General features: G+C 33.1%; 1 protein-coding gene across 1 annotated transcript in view; it reads left to right on the top strand.

Moving 5' to 3' along the window:
- The window catches only part of LOC109105239 (VPS10 domain-containing receptor SorCS1), a 152,898-nt gene extending 131,785 nt beyond the window's left edge, over positions 1–21,113 (top strand). The window contains 10 exon segments of the mRNA XM_042761704.1: positions 1,835–1,948; positions 2,254–2,425; positions 4,655–4,841; positions 10,088–10,224; positions 10,426–10,549; positions 11,247–11,359; positions 15,007–15,141; positions 17,487–17,586; positions 17,843–17,948; positions 21,053–21,113. Of these exon segments, the coding sequence (XP_042617638.1) occupies positions 1,835–1,948; positions 2,254–2,425; positions 4,655–4,841; positions 10,088–10,224; positions 10,426–10,549; positions 11,247–11,359; positions 15,007–15,141; positions 17,487–17,586; positions 17,843–17,948; positions 21,053–21,113 (1,249 nt within the window).

Genomic DNA, 21,113 nt, shown 5'->3' with positions numbered 1-21,113 from the left:
TGAAGGATCATGGCTGGAATAAATTACTTTTTAAATATATTTTCAAAAAGAAACTACTTATTTTAAATTGTATTAATAGTACAGTTTTTGTCTCTGTGTGTTTGATCAAATAAATGCAGCCTTAGTGAACATAAGAGACTTCTTTAAAAAATGATTAAAAAATCAACCCCGAATTTTTAGTGCATGTCAACAGTTGTCTCAAAAGAAATTTTTGATGAAATATCTGTAACAAAGTTGATACCTAAATGAAACTCAATTAAGTTTCTCTAGCTGTAAAAAAAAAAAAAAAAAAAAAAAAAAAGCTACTTTGAGCAATGAAATTTTCTGGATTAAAGTCATGGATAGTCCTCACTAGATCAGCATTTTCACAAGAGTTGCAGTAATTTTCTTAAAAAAGATCTTTGTTATGTGGAAACTAGTCAAGCTGTGTGAAAACAGCTAAATGGAGACAGACATGTGTTACTTAAAAATCACAGTTCCTCAATAGTACTGTTGTCTCCGTCTGTCAACCACCCTATCTTCTGTAGTATTTCACTCCCCATGCTTTGTGGCTTAAACCCTCCATTTGTATTCCTAACAGTCTTTTTTCTCGTCATGTAAATGTGGCCTCTCTCCTCATTTCCCCCTGAATTATCAAAGTTATTAATGTCACTGTTCTGGAAAGTTCCACATTTGCAGGCCCCTCGAGGCTGTACAGAACAAAGTGTGAAAGTTGTTAATCAGGGAGTGAAACGCTGTGCGTTTACCGACACAAGCTGGCTACATCTGTGTAGCTTGTCATGGTAATTAGTGTCATTTGTTTTCTTGATTGGGGTGTTGCGTTGCATTGTAGGACAAAAAAACTTTGGCTTCTGTTGTCTTACAGTTAGGTCTGAAAATAAATGAATTAATATAAAAGTGGATGCCGAAAGTATTTTTATGCTGACAAAGATTTTCATGCATTTGAATACAAAGATATGTCTTTCTCTGGGTTATTTGTTAATTGTTAACATGAAAGAGAGATGCTAGCACTTTAACTGCTGGCTGCTATACAATTTTTATAAATAGTTAGAAATTAAATGTTATATGACTGCAAAGAAATAAAGAAGCTTTAAAGCATGTAATGAGCATTATTATTATGATTAAAATGTCTAGTTAAAGACTTTCCTTGACTTGCCAGTAAGAAAAAAAGATTTAATATATACTATACACTATAATGTGAGTGGCACATAGACTTTTGCTTTAAATACTTATTCATGACAGCTATAATTATTTCCATTTAAAAGTGAGAATTATTCATGTTAATCATAGAGAGGAAGATTCGCATTCTGACTTCAATTTAAGGCTTTAATTATAATAATAATTATAATAATAATAATAATAATTTTACTTCAATATAATAAAAGGCTTTCTCAATCTAAATATTTTACAGATAACAAATATCAGTGTTAATTTGACAAAACATAAACTGAAAAAAAAAATAAAAAAATTATAGGATTTATTTGGAAACTCAGAAATTGCTAGTTTACTTCACAAATTATTTCAAAGAAATGGCAATAAACTATAAATTAAGCATGACATTTTGAAGCAGGAAAACTTAAATTGTATTCTCTTGTAAATGTACTTAATATTAATTTACAATTTTGAAAATATTTTTATTTTATTTATTTATTTTAAAAGAAAGGCCTTTTTCAGACCAATGGGATTCTAGCTTAGCAGTGTGAGATATGGTTTGATGACTGTGTTAAATGACTTAACACAAAGTCAAAGAGTAGAGAACTCATGTCTGTTCTCACCGGTTTTTTGTTTGTTTGTTTTTGTTGAAGGGCTTTGTTTTGTTTTGTTTTTTTAACAGTGATTATGGCTTCGAGAGAAGGGCTGATGGGAAATGTACTCCAGCATTCTGGTTCCTGCCCTCCTCCATGTCTCGGACCTGTACTACAGAACACACATTCCTCAACAGCACTGGGTGAGATCTCATTTGACGCATGCATCTATCCATTAAAGTGATTATTCAATGTTCCCATTTAGATAGCTAAGTAAACTTGTACAGTACTGTATGTGTTTTTGAGATTTTCAATTAAACATGTTTGCCATCTGCATTCTCAAATGATTTTGATGGATGACTCATGTTGTACAGTATGTGTTTTCACTGTTGCAGATAAGCAGGCTAATGCATTTCAATGTTATCAACTGATCGTTTTGTATTGGAGCTTCAGAACTGGTTCATAAATGTGTTTTTTGAATGTGTGTTATGCATCTGTGTGTGTGCAGGTACAGAAAGGTGGTTTCTAATAACTGCACCAGAGGGGTGATGGAACAGTTCACGGCTCGTAGGCAGCCGTGCCCTAGTCGGGCCCCTCGCGGCCTTCACTTAGTAACCAGCGAAGGGAAGCTAACGGCTACTACTGCCAGCAACGTCACCTTTCTCGTCTTCCTGGAGGAGGTATAGAAAGATTCAGTGTTTCCTGCACTGCTTATATGTGACAAAATCATACATTGTCTTTCAGGGAATGTGAGTTTGCATTCTGAGCAGATAAAACAACTGCAAAATAATAGCAACACATCTTTCCCGCTGACTGCTAATGAAAACTAACAGTCATTAGCTATGTTTCCAGCATCCCATTTTATGCACATTTTGAAGTATTGCATCAGAAATGAGGGATGGAAATGCCAAATTTAGAAAAAAAATCCCTTAATTTGCAAAAAACGTTTTTACGGTCACTTGAGGTGGTTTTTGATTTGTGCGAAAAAGGGTTAATGCGAATAATGGGGGATGGAAAGGCATTTTGCGAATAAATTCCTCCATGCACATCAAAAAAGTCATTTGACTTTGCACGATGGGACCGCATAACCTGAATAACCAGTGGACAGATCTTTTTGCAAAGTATCTGAAATGTTGTTATGGTTATTCTTAAATGCAAAAGCATAGTTTGTCTTCAAAGTATTTCTGCATAATTGCCTCCCAGAAACAGCGGGCATCCACCTCTGAAAGCAATGACCGCAAGTAATTTATTATATATGAAAATTATTATAAGTAGTAGCTTCTTCTACTTTATTAAGTGATATTTAGTGCCAGTTTGTCAGGAAGTGACAATTTTGTTCTCTCTGACTTGTTGAATGGAAATGGTGCTTATTCGCAAATGTTTTATGCGATATTGCAATTTTGCGCACAAGTTAAATTCGCAATTTTAGATGGAAACCCATCTATTGCAACCAATGTAGTCATTTACAAACAAACAACTCCAGTAATGCTTTGTTTTACGAACCAAATCTCACTATTGACAAGTTGCGTATTAGGATGCATTTTAATAGCATATTGGCTGTTTATTAATACTTACAATGAACACATTAAAAGACAAGTTCACTTCCAGAATAAAATAAATTCTGCAATGACCACATTTATTGTGTTTCTGCTTGCTCTGAGATGCAAGTAATTTATTTTAAATGAAAATTATTATATTCAGTGGTTTCTCCTACTTTTTAGTAATATTTAGTGCCAGTTTGTCAGGAAGTGACGATTTTGTTATCTCTGACTCATTGAATGGAAATGGTGGTTATTCTATTTTATGTTATTTTATCTTTTATGCGATATTCAATTTTTGCACACAAGTTAAATCCGCAGCTTAAGTTGGAAACCCGGCTATTGTGTCCAGTGTAGTCATTCACAAACAAACAACTCCATAACACTTTTTATTTTTATTTTTTTTACAAAATAAATCTCACTATTTTCAAATTGTGTATTAGCATGCATTTTACTAGCATATTGGCTGTTTATTAATACTTAAAATGAACATATTAAAGGACTAATTCACTTCCATAATAAAAAAAAATAAAAAAAATAAATAAAAAATCCTGATAATTTACTCACCCCCATGTCATCCAAAATGTTCACCTCTTTCTTTCTTCAGTCAATCAACGGATTGAAGGTCAAAATTGGAGTTTCAGTGCAGCTTCAATGGGGCTGCACAATCCCAGACAAGGAATAAGGGTCTTATCTAGTGAAACGATTGTCATTTTCAAAAAAAAATAAAATAATAATAATAATTATTATTTACTTTTTAACCACAAATGCTTGTCTTGCTCTAGCTCTGTGATGCATGTCCACAACTTCACACATTAACTTAATCATGCTGGAAATGCATGACCATATTTTAGATTCCTTAACTCTACCCCATACCTAAACGTAACAGCTACCTTACTAACTATTAATAACCAGCAAATTATGAGTTTATTGAGGCAAAAGTCATAGTTAGCTATAGTGAGAACTGGTTATAGTGAGAACTAAAGTGTGACCTTTACAATTTATCTACAGTACCTACTGCTTTATCCCAAAGTACAGAGATAACCCTCATTCACCATAAATCGGGCATTGCAAGCTAGAGATTTTGAAAAATCATGAGAGACCATCTTGCCTGCACAAGAGCAATGTTTTCCCATGGTAGATCAAGCACTCTGGGACAGACAAGACATCCTCCAAAGCAGATGAACTGACAGCTGAATGAATCGTACACAGAGCTTTGCCAGTATCGTAGTCAGGAAAAAATCTAAAATATAACAGGAAGTTCTCTGAATGAAGAACATTTGGTCACCAGCCTGGTTGTGTGTGTGTGTTTTTGTTTTTTTTTTAAGCTAGACTCAGTGATGTTTCACGTTATTACCCTTTTTTCCCCAGGGTGATGGATCGAAAACCAGCATCACAGTGGATTTTGGCGACGGAAATGCTTTCACCTACTCCAACGTGAGCTCTATCGAGGATGGCATTAAACACATCTACAAGAACGTGGGAATCTACCGAGTGTCAGCCACGGCCGAGAACACTCTGGGCTCGGAAACGGTGCTCCTCTTCCTACACATTACGTGTAAGCCAAGATATGGGAGGGCGAGTAACAATATGCACAATACAGACAGCCATATCGTATTCTAATTTTATATCCTTAATGTATTTTAAAGACCCACTGAGTCTGAACTCATTTATGCTTTATTGACCAGAAAAATCTCATTTGGCCTTGGTCGTATTGCACTCCACATTAACCAATCTAGATTTCAAGCTTATAGTATCTAACTGGACCACGAGATTGGAATCATCCCTCTTAGTTATTGCCGACAGACACTTCAGTGTATGATGAAGGTCCCGAGGACCCAACATATCATCAAGGTCTGATGAACTTTACTTAATGTAACTTTAAGAATTATGAATCAGTTATTTTTAGTATCTTAAAACCATACAGCACAAACAATGTAGTCAAATCAATTTCCAAACAAATGACTCAATACTTTTAAGTGGATCAAATACTATTAGTTTACATTTTTGTCTTATGTTGCTCATAAAGCTCCTGAGACTTGACATGATTTTAAGCAGTACACAATATGAGTAGTATTTCATAAAAATAAACAAATTATGCTATTTTTTTTTTCTTTCCTTGTTTAATGTTTTTAAAAGGATATTCAAGAGTTTAATTCAAGAAAGGTTTAGAATGTTATTGCAGAACTATTTGGAATATTTGATTCTAATTCTCTTGATTCTTTATGGCACAAAACACACAGAATACATTAGACTGATTCCCGAATCCCTAATGAAAGACTCTTATGAGTCATACAGTATCTGTTTAGTGAATCATAAACATACCACAAAACCTGTATAGTCTGATTGCCAAACTGATGTCTCTTGTCTTTTTTTTTTTTTTGTGCAAATTAAAACCATACATTGTGAACAGTGTAATCCAACAGGTTTACAAACAATTGACTCTAATGAATGATTCTTTTAAGTGAATAACAGCTTCGAACTGTTATATTTACTGTTAAGTTGTTCTTAAAACTACGTATACGTCTTATGACAATGCACAACCACATTATGAGTAGCATAAAAATTAATAAATAACCAATTTTTTTTGCTTGTTTAATATTGTTGTTAAATATATAGTTAATGCCAATTATTGAATTGCCTTCATGCTGTTTCTACAGACTGTGAGAAATCATTAAAAAGAATCGATTTCAGATGTACTTGCCCCTTAATGTTTTGAAAAAAGTAAAGAAAAGTGTGGTTGGTCATTTCACATGTTGGTCAAATGGCCTGTTCCTGTCTATGTGGGTGGTTCTTGGCCAGACTATGGATTAAACTGTATGCCAATAATTGAAAATTCTGGCTTTACAGACTTTTGAGCAGACAACTCTATCCCATAGAGCAATGATGTTGGAAGATGCTATTTTAACACATTCTACGAGCAGATGGCCTGAATTTTAGTTTTTTTTTTTTAGTGGTTGTAGTCTGTGTTTGTGCTAGAGGAAGCTCATCAAATATCAGTGTTTAATAGAGATTAACTAAGCATTTTGATTCAAATGTTCACCCTTTTTCTCATGGCCACCTACTTAGTGAACTTGCCACCCCCTGCTACATTCAGGCAGACAGATTCCTCCGCAGTGACATATTGATCAGGGAGACGGAACGTTTTCAATCTGTCAGTCCTGTCATGCCAGGCAAAGCAAGTAGGGCCTCTGGAGCATGAGCTGAAATTCACGCGCAGATGGCTCTATGTTCCTATGAGAAGTATTTGTGAATGAATGAATATATGTCATTATACATATCATTTGTAGGATGTGTAGTTTGTGCTATAACTTTGTTAAGGCTGTTCTTTTTTTGGTCACAAATAAGAACCACATTCCACCATAATTTGCTCAAATATAATTCTATGAGAATATATCCAACGCTATCTCACAATCTATTTTACAAGGTGGCTAATTTGTACGAATTTGTACGACCTCACTCGTACGATTTGATATGATTTGTCTAAACCCCAGTGTCGGTTAGGTTTAGGGGCGGGGTTAGGTGTAGGACATTAGTACAAATTTATACGAATTGTGCAACTCATAAAATGCATATGATTTGGCAAAAATCATATGAATTTGTACGAGTGTGGTCGTATGAATTCGTACAAATTAGCCACCTCGTAAAATATGTAAATAATTCATTCTTTTTTATTTTTATTCTTTATTATTTATTTGTGGTGAAGGAATTCTCTTAAGCTTACCTTGGCTGTATGTATTTGATTAAACAAATGCAGTAAAAACAGTAATATTTTGAAATATTATTACAGATTAAAATAACTGCTTTCTGTTTGAATATATTTCAAAAAGTAAAAGCCATTACTTAATGTCACATGACTCTTTAGAAATCAATCTCATGTTTTTGTGACCAATAAACTGTTAACAAATGTTAATATAGATGAAGAGTTTAGATGCAAAAGCCTGTATGTTATGTTACGTTACGAGTTTATAATATGACAAAACTAATTGAATTTGTATTGTTTCAATTTTAATTATATTGACAAGTGTTATTTAACAAAACTGAATATTGTGTGGTATTTAACATAGCTCTGAATTAGATTTTTTTTAACTTGAAAATTAAACATTTGAATTTTTTTTAGCAGAACTGAATATTTTTATAGTTTTATAAACGTATTTTCAAACAGCATTTTTTTTCTTTTTCTTTTTTTTTTTTTTGGTTCTGAAATCAAGACAGGAAATATCCAGTGTTTAAAAATACATCTTCAAGTTTTCAAGATGAAGAGGAAATTCAGAACATCAAATTCAATATATATATAATTATAATATATTATACATAATATTTGTGTAGGTTTTTTCATGATGCAAATCGTTGCAAAGCAGCTTTACAGAAAATTAAAGTTTGTACATTATGTTTAGTAATAGCTTATCTCAAGTTGATGTCCATATGGCAGAAATATATGGTAAAAATCAAGCAGTTAGTTAATGTCATGTAATGAAACAGACGATGAACAATATTAACAGCAATGATTATATGTTATGATCAAACTTATAGCAAAATTTGGTAGTTTTGTATGTTGTCTGAGGGTTGGCATCATCTGAGTTCTTCTGAAGGGTTGGCATCATCTCTTCTCAGGTGTTCAGTCATCTCAGGTCTTTGCAAGGGCTGGATCCAGACTGAAGCTTGTGTAATTCCTAGTTACCACGGGATGCCAATGTGTGGCAGAAACAGAGAAGGTAATAGAGAAAAAATAGCGTAGTTGCTGTTCCAACTAAGCAAAAATGATGTGTTCAAGATTCAAGATTTTTATTCATCACATACACGATTATATAGAGAATATTTAACCAGCAGTGAAATGTGAGTGGTAGTTTGGTGTTCAACCCAAGCAAAAGAATGAAAATGTGCATTTGATCAGATGTACGTAACTGACAAGGTTATGAGATACATTATGTGAATGCTTGGCTAAAGAGATGTGTCTTTAATCTAGATTTGAACAGAGAGAATGTGTCTGCTATCCTAGGAACTACCAAGAGTCCAGAGTTCTGTGATCTTAGGGAGTGGATTAGATTGTAGCGTGATAGAAGACTAGTTAGGTACGCAGAAGCTAAACCATTTAGGGCCTTAAAAGTAAGTAGAAATATTTTATAACTGATATGGAACTTAATAGGCAGCCAGTGCAGAGAATGTAAAATTGGGGTAATATGATTATATTTTCTCGACCTGGTAAGGATTCTAGCAGCTGCATTTTGGACTTCCTGTAGCTTGTTTGTTGAAGATGCAGAACATCCACCTAGCAGTGCATTACAGTAGTACAGTCTAGAGGTCATGAATGTATGAACTAGCTTTTCTGCATCAGAAACAGGTAACATGTTCCGTAACTTGGCAATGTTTCTAAGATGGAAGAATGCTGTTTTTGTAACATGGGAAATATGATTTTCAAAAGACAAGTTGCTGTCTAATATAACACCCAAATTTTTGACTGTAGAGGAAGTAACAGTACATCTGTCTAGATGCAAGTTGTAATCTACGATATTCTGTGTACTGTTTTTTGGTCCAATAAGTAATATCTCAGTCTTATCCTAATTATTGGTCATCAAGTCTTTTACATTTTTAACACACTCTGTTAGCTTAGATCATTTAGAAGTTTCATCTGGTCTTATAGTTGAGTATCATCAGCATAATAATGGAAACTAATCTCATATTTTCTAAGAATATTACCAAGGGGCAACATGAAAATATCAGAGGGCCTAGGACAGATCTTTGTGGCACTCCATACTTTACTGGATTTAACTGAGATGATTCCCCGTTTAAATAGACAAAGTGATAGCGATCGGAAAGGTAGGATCTAAACCATCTTTTAAAGCCTGTCCTTGAATACCTGTATAGTTTTGTAATCTATCTATGAGTATGTTGTGATCTATGGTGTCGAGCGCAGCACTAAGTTCAAGTAAAACTAGCAATGAGATGCAGCCTTGGTCTGACGCAAGAAGAAAGTTATTTGTAATTTTGCAGGAAGGAGCACAATTGATGATTATTTTATTTTATTATCTGATTATTTGCTGATCTAGCCACTGTGCTAAATAAAAACATTGGATTGTTTTAGTTATTTTCTATGGGTTTGTTGATATGCTCAGCCCGGGCAGCTTTTAGAGCCTGTCTATAGCTGGACATACTGTTTTTCCATGCAAAAGCGTCCAAGTTTTTCTCCATTTGCATTTCTTTCTTGAGAGAATGGGTATTGCTGTTGTACCATGGCACAGTACATTTTTTCTGGACGATAACACAGAGTCATATAGTTAATATCAGTAATAGGCAGCATGCACAATACAAGGTAGTGGTCATTAACATCATCACTTTGAGGTAATATATCTATATAATTAAGATCAACTCCATGTGATATAATTAAATCTAGTGTATGACTAAAATGATGAGTGGGTCTGGTTATGTTTTGCTTGACTCCAAAAGAGTTCATTAAGTCTGTAAAAGCAAGACCTAACACATCATTTATATTATCAACATTAATGTTAAAGTCTCCTACAATTAGCGATTTATCAACATTAACCAAATTTCTAGGAAATCTGGCCCTGGCGGTCTATACACAGTAGCCAGAGAAAGAGATAGGAGAGAGTCAAGTTATACTAAGATAAATATATTCTTACAAATTTTTCATCTAGTTGTATCACTAAAATGAAAAAAACTTTATTGGATCTCTCATCTGCGTTTAACACAGTGAGTAAGTGAATAAGTTTTGAGAACTAGCAAACACTGTTAAACTCTTTCGGCTCGAATAACCAACTTTTCTATTTTCTTTCTCTCTCTGAGCAGGTCAACTGGAGTCTATTCATCTCTCCGCTCCTTTTGTAGCTGTGAAAAATAAAGAAGTCAATCTGACGGTGGTTCTCTCACCAAGCCAAGTGGGAACGGTCACCTATAACTGCTTACTCTAGAGATTGCCTCACAGAGTGCCATGTAAATAAAGTTGGCATCTTCACTGCAACTGACCCAACATGTCTTACTCTATATATGTGTGTGTGTGTGTGTGTGTGTGTGTGTGTGTGTGTGTGTTTGCCTCACAGAGTGCCATGTAAATAAAGCTGGCATCTTCACTGCAACTGCGCTGACAGGGCGTACTCTAGAGAGTCTCTCTTACACTGTATTCACAGCCCGTGATCACGCTGGAGGGGAGTGTGGCGTTCACGTTCTCTCGAGAGGGAATCAGTGTTGTCACCGTACAGGTGTCCGCTGGGAATAACATCCTGCAAGACAGGAAAACCATCGCTGTCCACGGTGAGTTTTACATACAAAAAGTAAACAGACTGCTAGGTCCTGAATATAGCTTCATATATTAGCAATGAGCTTTCTCAAAATGTTTTATTCTTTGCTCATTGTATATTTGTGATACTTTTTGAAAATATCAACACTTTAACTATTGTAGGTATGCATACAAGGTATGGTAAAAATGGTAAATGGTAAAAAAAAAAAAAAAAAAAACATGATAAAATAAAAATATGTTAATGTTGTTATTTTTATGTTTTTATAATTTAATATATAAGTCAATTGTTTTTTAAACAACCACAAAATTTTACAAAAAATAAAATAAAAACAATAACATTTTAAAAAATAATTATAGTTTAAAATAATAATATTCTACAATGACATTTATCCAAATGTAATTCTAATATAATGATTTGCTGCTCAAGGAACATTTCTTATTAATAATACTATTAAAACAATGTCTTACTAATTTGCAATGCAATTCATTTCCTGGTGATTTTAAATTAGTTTTAAAAAATCTCCACCCTCCTTTTCTTTTCTTTTTTTTTTCTTCAAAAATGTCAAAACTCAAAATGAAACCATATTCATATTGCATTTAAATACATTTAAATACACATTGATAGCAAACGCTGCAGCACAGGTGTACTGCAGTGCAGTAGTCAGACAAACAGTAATTGTAAACATTTTTTTTTTTTTTTTGTAATTACAGAATACTTCAGATCTCATCTTCTTGCCTTTTCATCTAATCTGGATGATCACAACCCTGATGTGGCTGAATGGAGGCTGGATGTGAGTCGAGTCATTAAAACCTCTATGGTGCAGGTGAGTTCAAACCATTTACCATTTGACAAAACATTCAATTTTCACACAGCTGAAAATCTGCTCCCCCTATTCAGTGACATCACAGGGTAGTTTATTGCTAACATAATGCATATACAATATAATAAAGCATGAAGAGGCAATCATATCTGTTTGCTTTGAGGTCATCTATATGGTAGTTTATTGCTAACATAAGGTTTAAGCATATATACATATTAAAGTCTTTCTTTTCTTTGGAGTATGTAACTACAGCCTATTTATTCATATTAATACTCACAAGAAGATTTCTCTTTTCTCTTGAACTTTCTGTCAGTGCCCTTTGCACAAAGTTTAAATGAGTGTGTGCAAGAGTATTCATCATCTGATCTGACATGGCTCTAGGATACAGAATATAAGATGACTCATTTCTATCAAGAACCAAATTATTTTATCAAACAATAATCAAGGTCTTCTGTGGATTTCCTGCATAGATATTAAACACAAAGGATGACGATAAACCACTAATGGATGTGTTTTCACCGATATGTAATGGCATTTGACGTTTCAGGTTTTGAGCATTATTTGACAATGTCAGCATAAGACTTGAAAAAGAATTCTGTTCAATTTAAATATCAAAATCCGTACCGTTCAGAGATTTCCACTACTTCAAGAGGGCTTTCAATGTTCAGAGTCTATATATACTGAGCTGGGTAGTAACTGATTTCATGTACTGTAATCTGGAGTACATAATCAGATTCCAAAAATTAAGTATTATAATTAGACTAAATGCATTTTAAATACTTATACTTTCATAATTAGACTATAGTTACTTTTTTTTATAGATGACATGATAACATATTATTCACGCAATAGCAATAAATTATTCATACTTTATTGATTCTCTCTAATACTTATTTTTCATCTTTGAAATTTTCCTTTCTAAAATAGCCTGCCGCTCATATTAACTTAGAAAGTCACTTGATTGTGTTTATTGAGGGCACTGTAACACGTGTTCATGATTAGTTTTTGTTTTTTTGCATTATTTTTCATATATTTTACCACTGTTTCCATTCTTTCCATTCCTCAGAAATACACAATGGGCTCAGATTGGTTACTGGCCCAGTGTGTTCCATTGTTGCTCCCCGGCAGTGGTTGGGGGTATATGTTAAATTTTAAGGTTTGTGACACAAACCAGGGCTCAAAAGAGCTTGGTTGTTGTCCCCTACCAGTCGTTTGTTGTAGACCTTAAAAAGCAAAGTCTGTAAAATAAAAATCTCAATTTGCATTGAACTTAGCAGATGTTGTTTATGCTCATAAATGAACATGACACATTAACTAAAGTAAAAAATAAAAAATAAAAAAAGTGAAATAATAATCAAGGATCCCTGTAAGTACTCATGAGATTTTAATTAAAATCAATATTTGAATTATTAAGTATCACATTTGCGTGTTCAGAGTGCTCTGACATGGTCATGTGGCGTTTTTTTTTTTTTTTATTATTTCACTTTTTTTTTTTTTTTTTTTTTTTTTTTTTTGTGTTTTTGATTCTGTTATGTTTAAAAATCAGTTTATTACAATTTTACATGATTTAATGATTTAAATAATTGTTAGCTTTTCATTTTGGAAACCTTGATGCAATATAAATTATATCAATATGGTAATGAATGGAATATATTTTCTTACTCTTATATCAATATGGTATGTATTTTTACATCATTATGGTACAGGGGGGGGGGGGAGAGGGGGTATCCAATGTGATAAACAAGTTAGGACAAAAGTGGTAATCAAAAAGTAGTCTGATTACGTTACCTAAAATGTGTAATGTAATGGATTATGTGGGGGTGACTGACTTTTTTTGTCAGGGTAATTTGGAAAATTTTATTGTTTTATTCATAAAAGAATCCTGTTTTCCAAAACACGGATCATGGTGGCACTGAACACTGGTGAGTACTGATGTAGGTCAAATAACGTGCGGTTCGCAGTGGTCAGCTTTGCTTTATAAGCAGGAATAAATTATATTTTAAAGTATAGTAAACTATATAATATAGATCAATACAAACTGGTATTTTAATTGGAATAATATTCCACAACATTACATTTTTTTCTGTATTTTTGATCAAATAAATAGCTTTGATGAGCGGATAGGGCGTAACAAAACTTAATAAAATAAGAACAAACAAAAAAAAAATCTTACGGATCCCAAAGCTTTTGAACGATATACTGTATATGATATCCATTCCAGGTATAAACAAGTGTACAAAACACAAGTGTAGTCAGGAGCTTTAATGGTTTTTCAACGCTCCACACTTTGCTTGAAGAACCTCAAGTTGGCACACTTGTGAAATTGGCTTCCAGATTCGCCTTCACTGATGGAAGGGAAACACCATTGTGACAAGAAAAGCTTCACGAATATTCAAACATGTATGGGAGCGACAGCAATATGCGTATAATCATCAGTGTTCTCCTGCACTTCCCCCGTGGCATTTTCAAAAGGCTGTTATAACTGAACATGGGGACTTTCTTTATGGATGTTTATGGAATATGACATTTGAGAATAACGGTTCTTGTGTGAGCCATATGCGTGTTCTGCTCTAGTTGGTTAGTGGTAATATGTGTAATGAGTTTTGCACTGGGCATATGGACAGGAACGAGGTGGATGTTGTGACCTTGTAACATAAACCAAGGAGAATTATATGTATTTATATTTAGTCTGAAAATCATAGTTCACCCAAACATAAAAATTCTGTCTTTATTTACTCGCCCTCATTTCATTTCAAACCATTTTGGAACTGTGGAACACAAAAGGGGAAATACGGGAAAATCGATTTGTTGCAAGAGTGGGAACCAATGATGTGTGTCATGATGTAAAATCTGGTTCAACCCGTCGAGAAGACGTGAGGGAGTAAATGATGCCGAAATGTTAATTTTTAAACTGAAACTTTAAATGAATCGCAGCTGTAATGGACTGTGTAATCATGTGTATTCATGAGACAGTAAACAATATATATTATTTTTATTTAAATTTGTTACATATTTAATCAGAGACCAATTGAAATTTTAATGGCTCAAAAACAAAGTAAAGAAGTCTCTTTTTCTGCATTTATTTTTTAAAAAAAGGTTTAGATTTTAATAATAAGCAGTACAAATATTGTGAATTCATGGTACAATTTTTAAAATATTGATGTAATGTTAAATTGTTCTTTTAATAGAATGCACATTTATTCCTGTGATGTAAATAATTTTTAGTAGTGTCATATGATCTTTCAGAAATCATTCTAATATGTTGATTTGAAACATTTCTCATTTGATGTAATGTTAAATTGTTCTCTGATTAATATTTTGTCAAATCTTTGTCTTATCTTTTTGATAAATAAAAGGCTCAAAAGAACAGAATTTATTTGAGATCTTTTGTAACATTATATTTACTATCACTTATCAATTTAATGCATCCTTGCTGAATAACAGTATTAACATCTGAAAAATAATAATAATTCAATACAAATCATAAAATTTGTGAGAAAAAATACAGTACATTTTAAAACAGCATTAGAGCTTAATACATGTATATTTTTTATTTTTTATTTTTTTAACTTGAGTCTTTGATCCTTGTATTCCTCTAATCCTGTTTATTTGTTGTATGTATTACTAATGCTGTGTTTGCTGTTCTTCAGGCGACAGGAGTGAATTCAGACCAGCTGTTGGTCACTGTGTTGCCTGGACTGCCAACAGTGGCCGAGTTCTTTCTGTTACCAGACAAACAGCTGACAGAAGGGAAACCAGAAAAAACAGCTACCCATTTAGACCAGGTACATAACCCTCATCTTACATCATGCATGATTTTCAATCTCATTTGCGAAACACTCAGCTATAATTAATGTTTCGCTTTACTTTTGTCTCTTATTCAAGGAGAAAAGGCTCAGATATTCAAATGCTATTTTCAAATTCCTTTCAAATACAAAAGGATGGTGGGTAAAAGGAGGATCTTGACAAGAGTTTCTTATGGTCTCCAGCAGATGTCAATGTTGGCCTGTTTAAATCTTGACAAAAACCTGTTTTTAGTAGCCCACAGATTTTCCTTAATCAGAAAATAACTAATTTTCTCCTGAAATTAAATACTTGGTTATAAGACAAGCACATAAATACACTTTCATAAGCAACTTCAGACAAAGTGTCTTTCTGATTAGATCTCAAAGCTTAATGAGATACATTTCTTATAACTCACTTGTGAGGTAGTGGGGTGAATTGTTAGGTCATGGCTAATTCTGGTCATACCGCAGTGTATTTGACCATACCAGAGAACAGCCATTATCGAATGTGAGAAGATGCCTCATATTCTCTAATATTAACATGCAGAGTGATTTCTCACCATACAGACTATAGAGGAACACTATATCAATCAGCCAGAGGAATATCATTCAGTTCTCCATTTGCTTATGGGCCAGAGATATTATATCACAGATGATGGGGGATATCTGCACTTTGTGGATGTCCATGCATGGGTGCTTAAGCAGCACCTTTTTAGCTTCTCTTTTTTTTTTCTCACCCAAACTTACCTTGAATCTGCAATGGACCTTTCACTGCAGATCCTCATAAATCTCTGTTTAAAGGTGGGATGTTCAAAGTATAATGTGTAGATAGCCTTATTAAAAAAGTATAATAGACTGACTGACCCTGGTACAATTCATAAAGAAAGTAATTATTCATGGTATGGTCTAATTTTAAAAGGGTGAGAAATAAGGACAGCGAGAGAAAGAAGGTGAGTGCGATGGAGAAATAAAGGAGCACAGAAATAAGTCTGGAGTCATTTAATAAATGAGACAGATTTAATGAAGCTTGGGTAGAAAGAGCGAAAAAAGGGATTCCTTGTAATTTTATGAGAGGTTTAGCACCATCATCACTGAACTCAGATCTGATGCCCAAGATAAATCTAAAATAAAAAAAAAAAAAAAAAAATTAATAAAAAAAATAACAAAAACACTAAATAGATGTCTACATTTCAATAAGCTAAGATACTGTATTTTTATACTTATTTTTTTAAACTAGTAAAACTTAATTCTATAATATATTATTAATTGCATTGTTCTATAATAAATCGTATATTATAAATTTAATAGCTATTTTAGTTATACTTTGTACACACACATATATACACACACACACATTTATAATTTACAATTATGTTATCTAATTATATATGTATATATAAACAAGTAAAATTATAACAATTTGATAAAAACATCTATCTGTCTAGCTATCTTGTACTCTGTGAACTGTTAACATCATATTTAATCTCTTTTTGAAGTAATAAAGTAATCCATAAATACAAAACAGCAACTATTATTGTTATTATTATTTTTTATGAATTCATCTTTGGCTGTCTTTGTCAGTAGGTAATGATCTTTAAACCCTGTCAGTCTTATGAAAAACAGTTAATAACTGAAAAGATAATTTAGCCATGAAATTCTCTTTTTGAGAAGCACATTGTAGTGTAGCATTAATGTCAAATTATAATGTCAAAAACTGTAAATTCTGTTTCACCTTTCTGAAGGCGTAATTTTACCCCAACCCATATTAAATCGTATTAATTTAGCATCTTGCAGGGGCATTTATTAACACATTGTTAATAATAATAATAAAATTACATCAAACTAAGCTCCTGTTCCAGAATGACCCTCAAAAACCTGATGTCCTAATCAAGCACAAAAACAAACAAAAAGAGTTTGTTATTTTGGGAGGGAAATAGCTATCTGCTTTCAAGATTTATGCATACATAAAAGAGCCTGACAGTCAAGGGCTCTGCATGTGTTTGAGGTAGAGGAGAGAGATGTTAGGCCTAAATGAGATCCCTCCTATGTCATCTATCTATATTTGTGAGGTGATGTGATAGAGTTGATTTATGCTGAAATGTCTTCTCAGTGTGGTTCAGGCTCATGTACGACAAACAACATCACAAGCCCACCTCAGCCAACAGTACAATGCATCAGGACTCACCAGGCTCAGAAACAGGGAAACCAAATACCTTTGGGACTCAAATATCTATGTGATTGTGTAATTTAATAACAGATTTTGGATGCATCATATACAAGGCAGCGTTTTATTGTCCAGTGTTGTATGAATACAGTGAATATGATAATGTGATTTTTCCTTTCAGCTCTCAGAACTGGTTCTCAGTGCTCTGAATCAGAATCTGGTTCAGTTCACACTCAGACCAGGAGTCCAGGTCACAGTATACGCTGCCCATTTATCAGCAGGTAATGAACTAGAATCAAAGTTTGTTGTTCTAGATATGAACTAGAGAAGAATTGCAACTTAAAGAAATCAACAGATGATCGATAATGACAGATTTTAGATGAACAGTTCCTATATGACATTGGTTGTATAATGAACTATTTTCTATAAAGGGATTCTCAATTTAATGCGATTTGTGACTGTTTATTAAGACGAGGGTTGGAAACATGCTAGACTGTGCACTGACAACTGTTGCCTCTTATTTTCCCCTGTGTCTAGCGCCTCTAGTGGACACAAGCGAGAATCACAGTGGCTCAGCTATGCTCATGCTCCTTTCTGTGGTGGTGGTGGGTTTAGCTGTGTTCCTCATCTATAAATTCAAAAGGTATTGCTATCCATTTTTAAAACTCCAACCTGGATCATAATGCATATATTTTAGCAGTTAAAAATATGATTAGCTTTCTAAATTGGTTAAATGTCTAGTGGCAAGAGTCTGGGGAAGGCTGGGAGATTACAAGTTATTTATAAAGTAGTCAAGACTTTGTATTGTTACTATCAAAAACCTACCTAACCACGTTGGATTGACTGATTGATTTTTTTTATTAATAAGGATAAATGTATATTTTTAAAAGGATAGTTCATCCAAAAATGAAAATTCTGTCAACATTGACTTCCCCTAATGCCTTTCCAAACCAGTATGAGTTTCTTTCTTCTGTTGAACACAAAAGAAGATATTCTGAAGAATGTTGAGGGTAGCCATTGACTTCCATATTTTTTTCTTGTTTTTTCATATGGCTAGTATCAATAGTTTTGTTAACATTCTTCAAAATATAAAAAAAAAAATTAAACTTAGGCCTGGAATAATTTGAGGGTGACTAAATGATGACAGAATTTTACCTTTAAATATATAATTATGATATTATTTTATGCATAGATTAATCTTTTTTTTTTTTTTTTTCAACCGAACAGTATTATCAGCATTATGGTATAATTAAACGGCATTCATTAATCGTAATATAATCCGTTTAGCTTTTTTGTAATTAATTTTCGAATTAATATAATAATAAATATTATCAATTACTTTGAATATTGTGACAAAATTGTGCAGGAATCAAATAAGGCTAAACCATTCTCATTCTCTCAGATCTTTAAGTTTAGGTGTTGTGGCTCAGTTTAGTTTACAAAACAGCTTAAAACAGCGTAAACCACTGAGCGGATATGTCGAGTGGTGATTCACCCTTTTGCTATTGCAGAACCTTCTTCTTTTGTGTCTCAGCGCTCATAACAAATGAGAAATGTCAGTCAAAGCACAGACATTATCAATATTTAGCCCTTTGAGTTTTTCAGGTTGACCTTTATGAAATGTTAAATGATTGCACTGTTTCTGTCATTGGACTGAGAGAAAAGGGCGCGAGAGGTCAATAAGACAAGATCTGGAGACAGGAGAGGGAGACTACAGAAGTGGCATGAATTTTCTGATGCTTTAATACATAAGTCTGGGGCATTCGGTGACACTATAGCCTGCAACATTTCAACTCTTTAAAAAACATGAGGAACTTCCTGTTAAAAAGTTAGTTTGCACAAAATGAATGATGAAAAACTCTTATTTTAGTGAATCAGTTCACAGAACTAGTCTGAATTTGTTCATGAATTAAACTGATGCTGTTGTAAACTCTGAATATAAGTGAATTATAGCCTAAATAAAGAGTACACATGGTATGGACTAATTTTATGGTGCATTTGCATCGTTTTTGACACTCAAAAGCCTCATCTCCCATGAGGTCTAATTGCAGTTGCAGTACAGTAAGCTCTGAAGAAAAGCATCTGGCAAACGCATAGAAGTAAATGGCTTTGGAGCAACATGAGTGTGAGCAAATGGTAACAGAATTTCTGTTCCTTTAATGAGGGTATTAGATCACATCTTAATGAGCTGCCCATTTGTGTTGTGTTTTCTTCTTGCTAAATCCCTCTCCAGTTGTATTTTGCACAATAAATTTGGTTTTGAATCCTCTTAGGCAATGCCGTGTTAAAGCTCTCTTCTGGTTTTTGACTTTGTCCCTCCGTAATGATGCAGACCAAGACAGAAAATCACCTCTCTAAAGGGAGGCCTTGATTTCATAACTCCTAAGTGAGACTTTTCACACAGAGGTCTTTTTTTTCTTATTCCCATGTCTTTTTACAACTTTTCCTTGAGGCAGATCCCAGACCTCAGCTTGTAAATGGACAGGACCGCACTCACAAACTATAAACACATGCTTCCTGTGATAAACGACCAGAATGATGTGAACTGCAAAGCTGATAATGTTAGAGCCATCAATGTTCGGAAAAAGGGTGGAAGTGCACATTATGAACCTTATCTGTTCGTCTCATAAACATTAATTAGGTAACGTTTGGTCAGTAGTCCTTGCTGAACAGAAATAAGTAGACCACCAAACAAAAACCAGTTTTTTCTTACCAACTTAAAAAAAAAAAAAAAAAAAAAAAAAATAAAATCAGCAGCCGCCTTACTAACCTACCTACCAAATAAAAAAAGTTATATTTATACTTTTATATATTTATATACTACTGTTCAAAAGCTTTGGCTTGTTAATATTTAAAAAAATATATATTTTAAAATCTCTTGTGTTCACCAAGACTGCATTTATTTGATCAAACGTACAGTAAAACCGTAACATTGTGAACTATTATTTCAATTTAAAATAACTTTTCTATTTTAATGTATAATAAAACATTTTTTTATTATTAATTCATTTATTTTTTGTGGCAGTAAAGCTGAATTTTCAGCATCATTCCTCAAGTCAGTGTCACATGATCCTTCAGAAATCATTATAATATTCTGATTTTGTGCTCAAGAAGCATTTCTTCTTATTAAAACATTTTGAAAATAGCTGTGCTGCTGAATTTACTGTGAAAACCATGATCCATTTTTTTCAGGATTCTTTGATAAATAGAAGGATTTATTTGAATTTATATATATATATTCTATATATCTTTATAGCTATATATATATATATATATATTATATATATATATATTATATATCGTATATATATATATATGTATATATATATTTATATTGTGTTATTGTATATATTATTTATATATCATAGTATATATATATTATTTATATTTATATACAAATATATATTGTAGCACAAATGTCATTACGCTCTCTTTTGAACAATTTAATTTGATGAATTAAAAAAAATAATACATAAAAAATCTACTGACCCCAAACTTTTGAAAGATATATTAAATATTTAAATTATGAATTTAGTTTAAACTCTTAACTTATAACAATTATTTCCTAAAAGTGCACGAGTTCGAAGATGGACACTTGTCCCCTTAAGTTATGCTTGCTTACCACTTGATAATATAGATGTTTTTTCTCCCTCTGGCTGATTCCCCGAAGCATATGTTCTAGAATCAAGCTTTGTTTGCCCATGTCCCCTGGGCGCACCCTGTCTCATTTGTAATCTTCTCCTCAAGGAAGATCCCAGGCCTCCACATGTCTGCACCGATGTTTTTTGAAAATAAGAGTAAGAGATGA

Source organism: Cyprinus carpio, chromosome A1 (genome assembly GCF_018340385.1).
Source record: "Cyprinus carpio isolate SPL01 chromosome A1, ASM1834038v1, whole genome shotgun sequence".
Taxonomy (NCBI): Eukaryota; Metazoa; Chordata; class Actinopteri; order Cypriniformes; family Cyprinidae; genus Cyprinus; species Cyprinus carpio.
The sequence above is the reverse complement of the archived record's forward strand: the minus strand, read 5'-3'. Positions and strand labels throughout refer to the sequence as shown.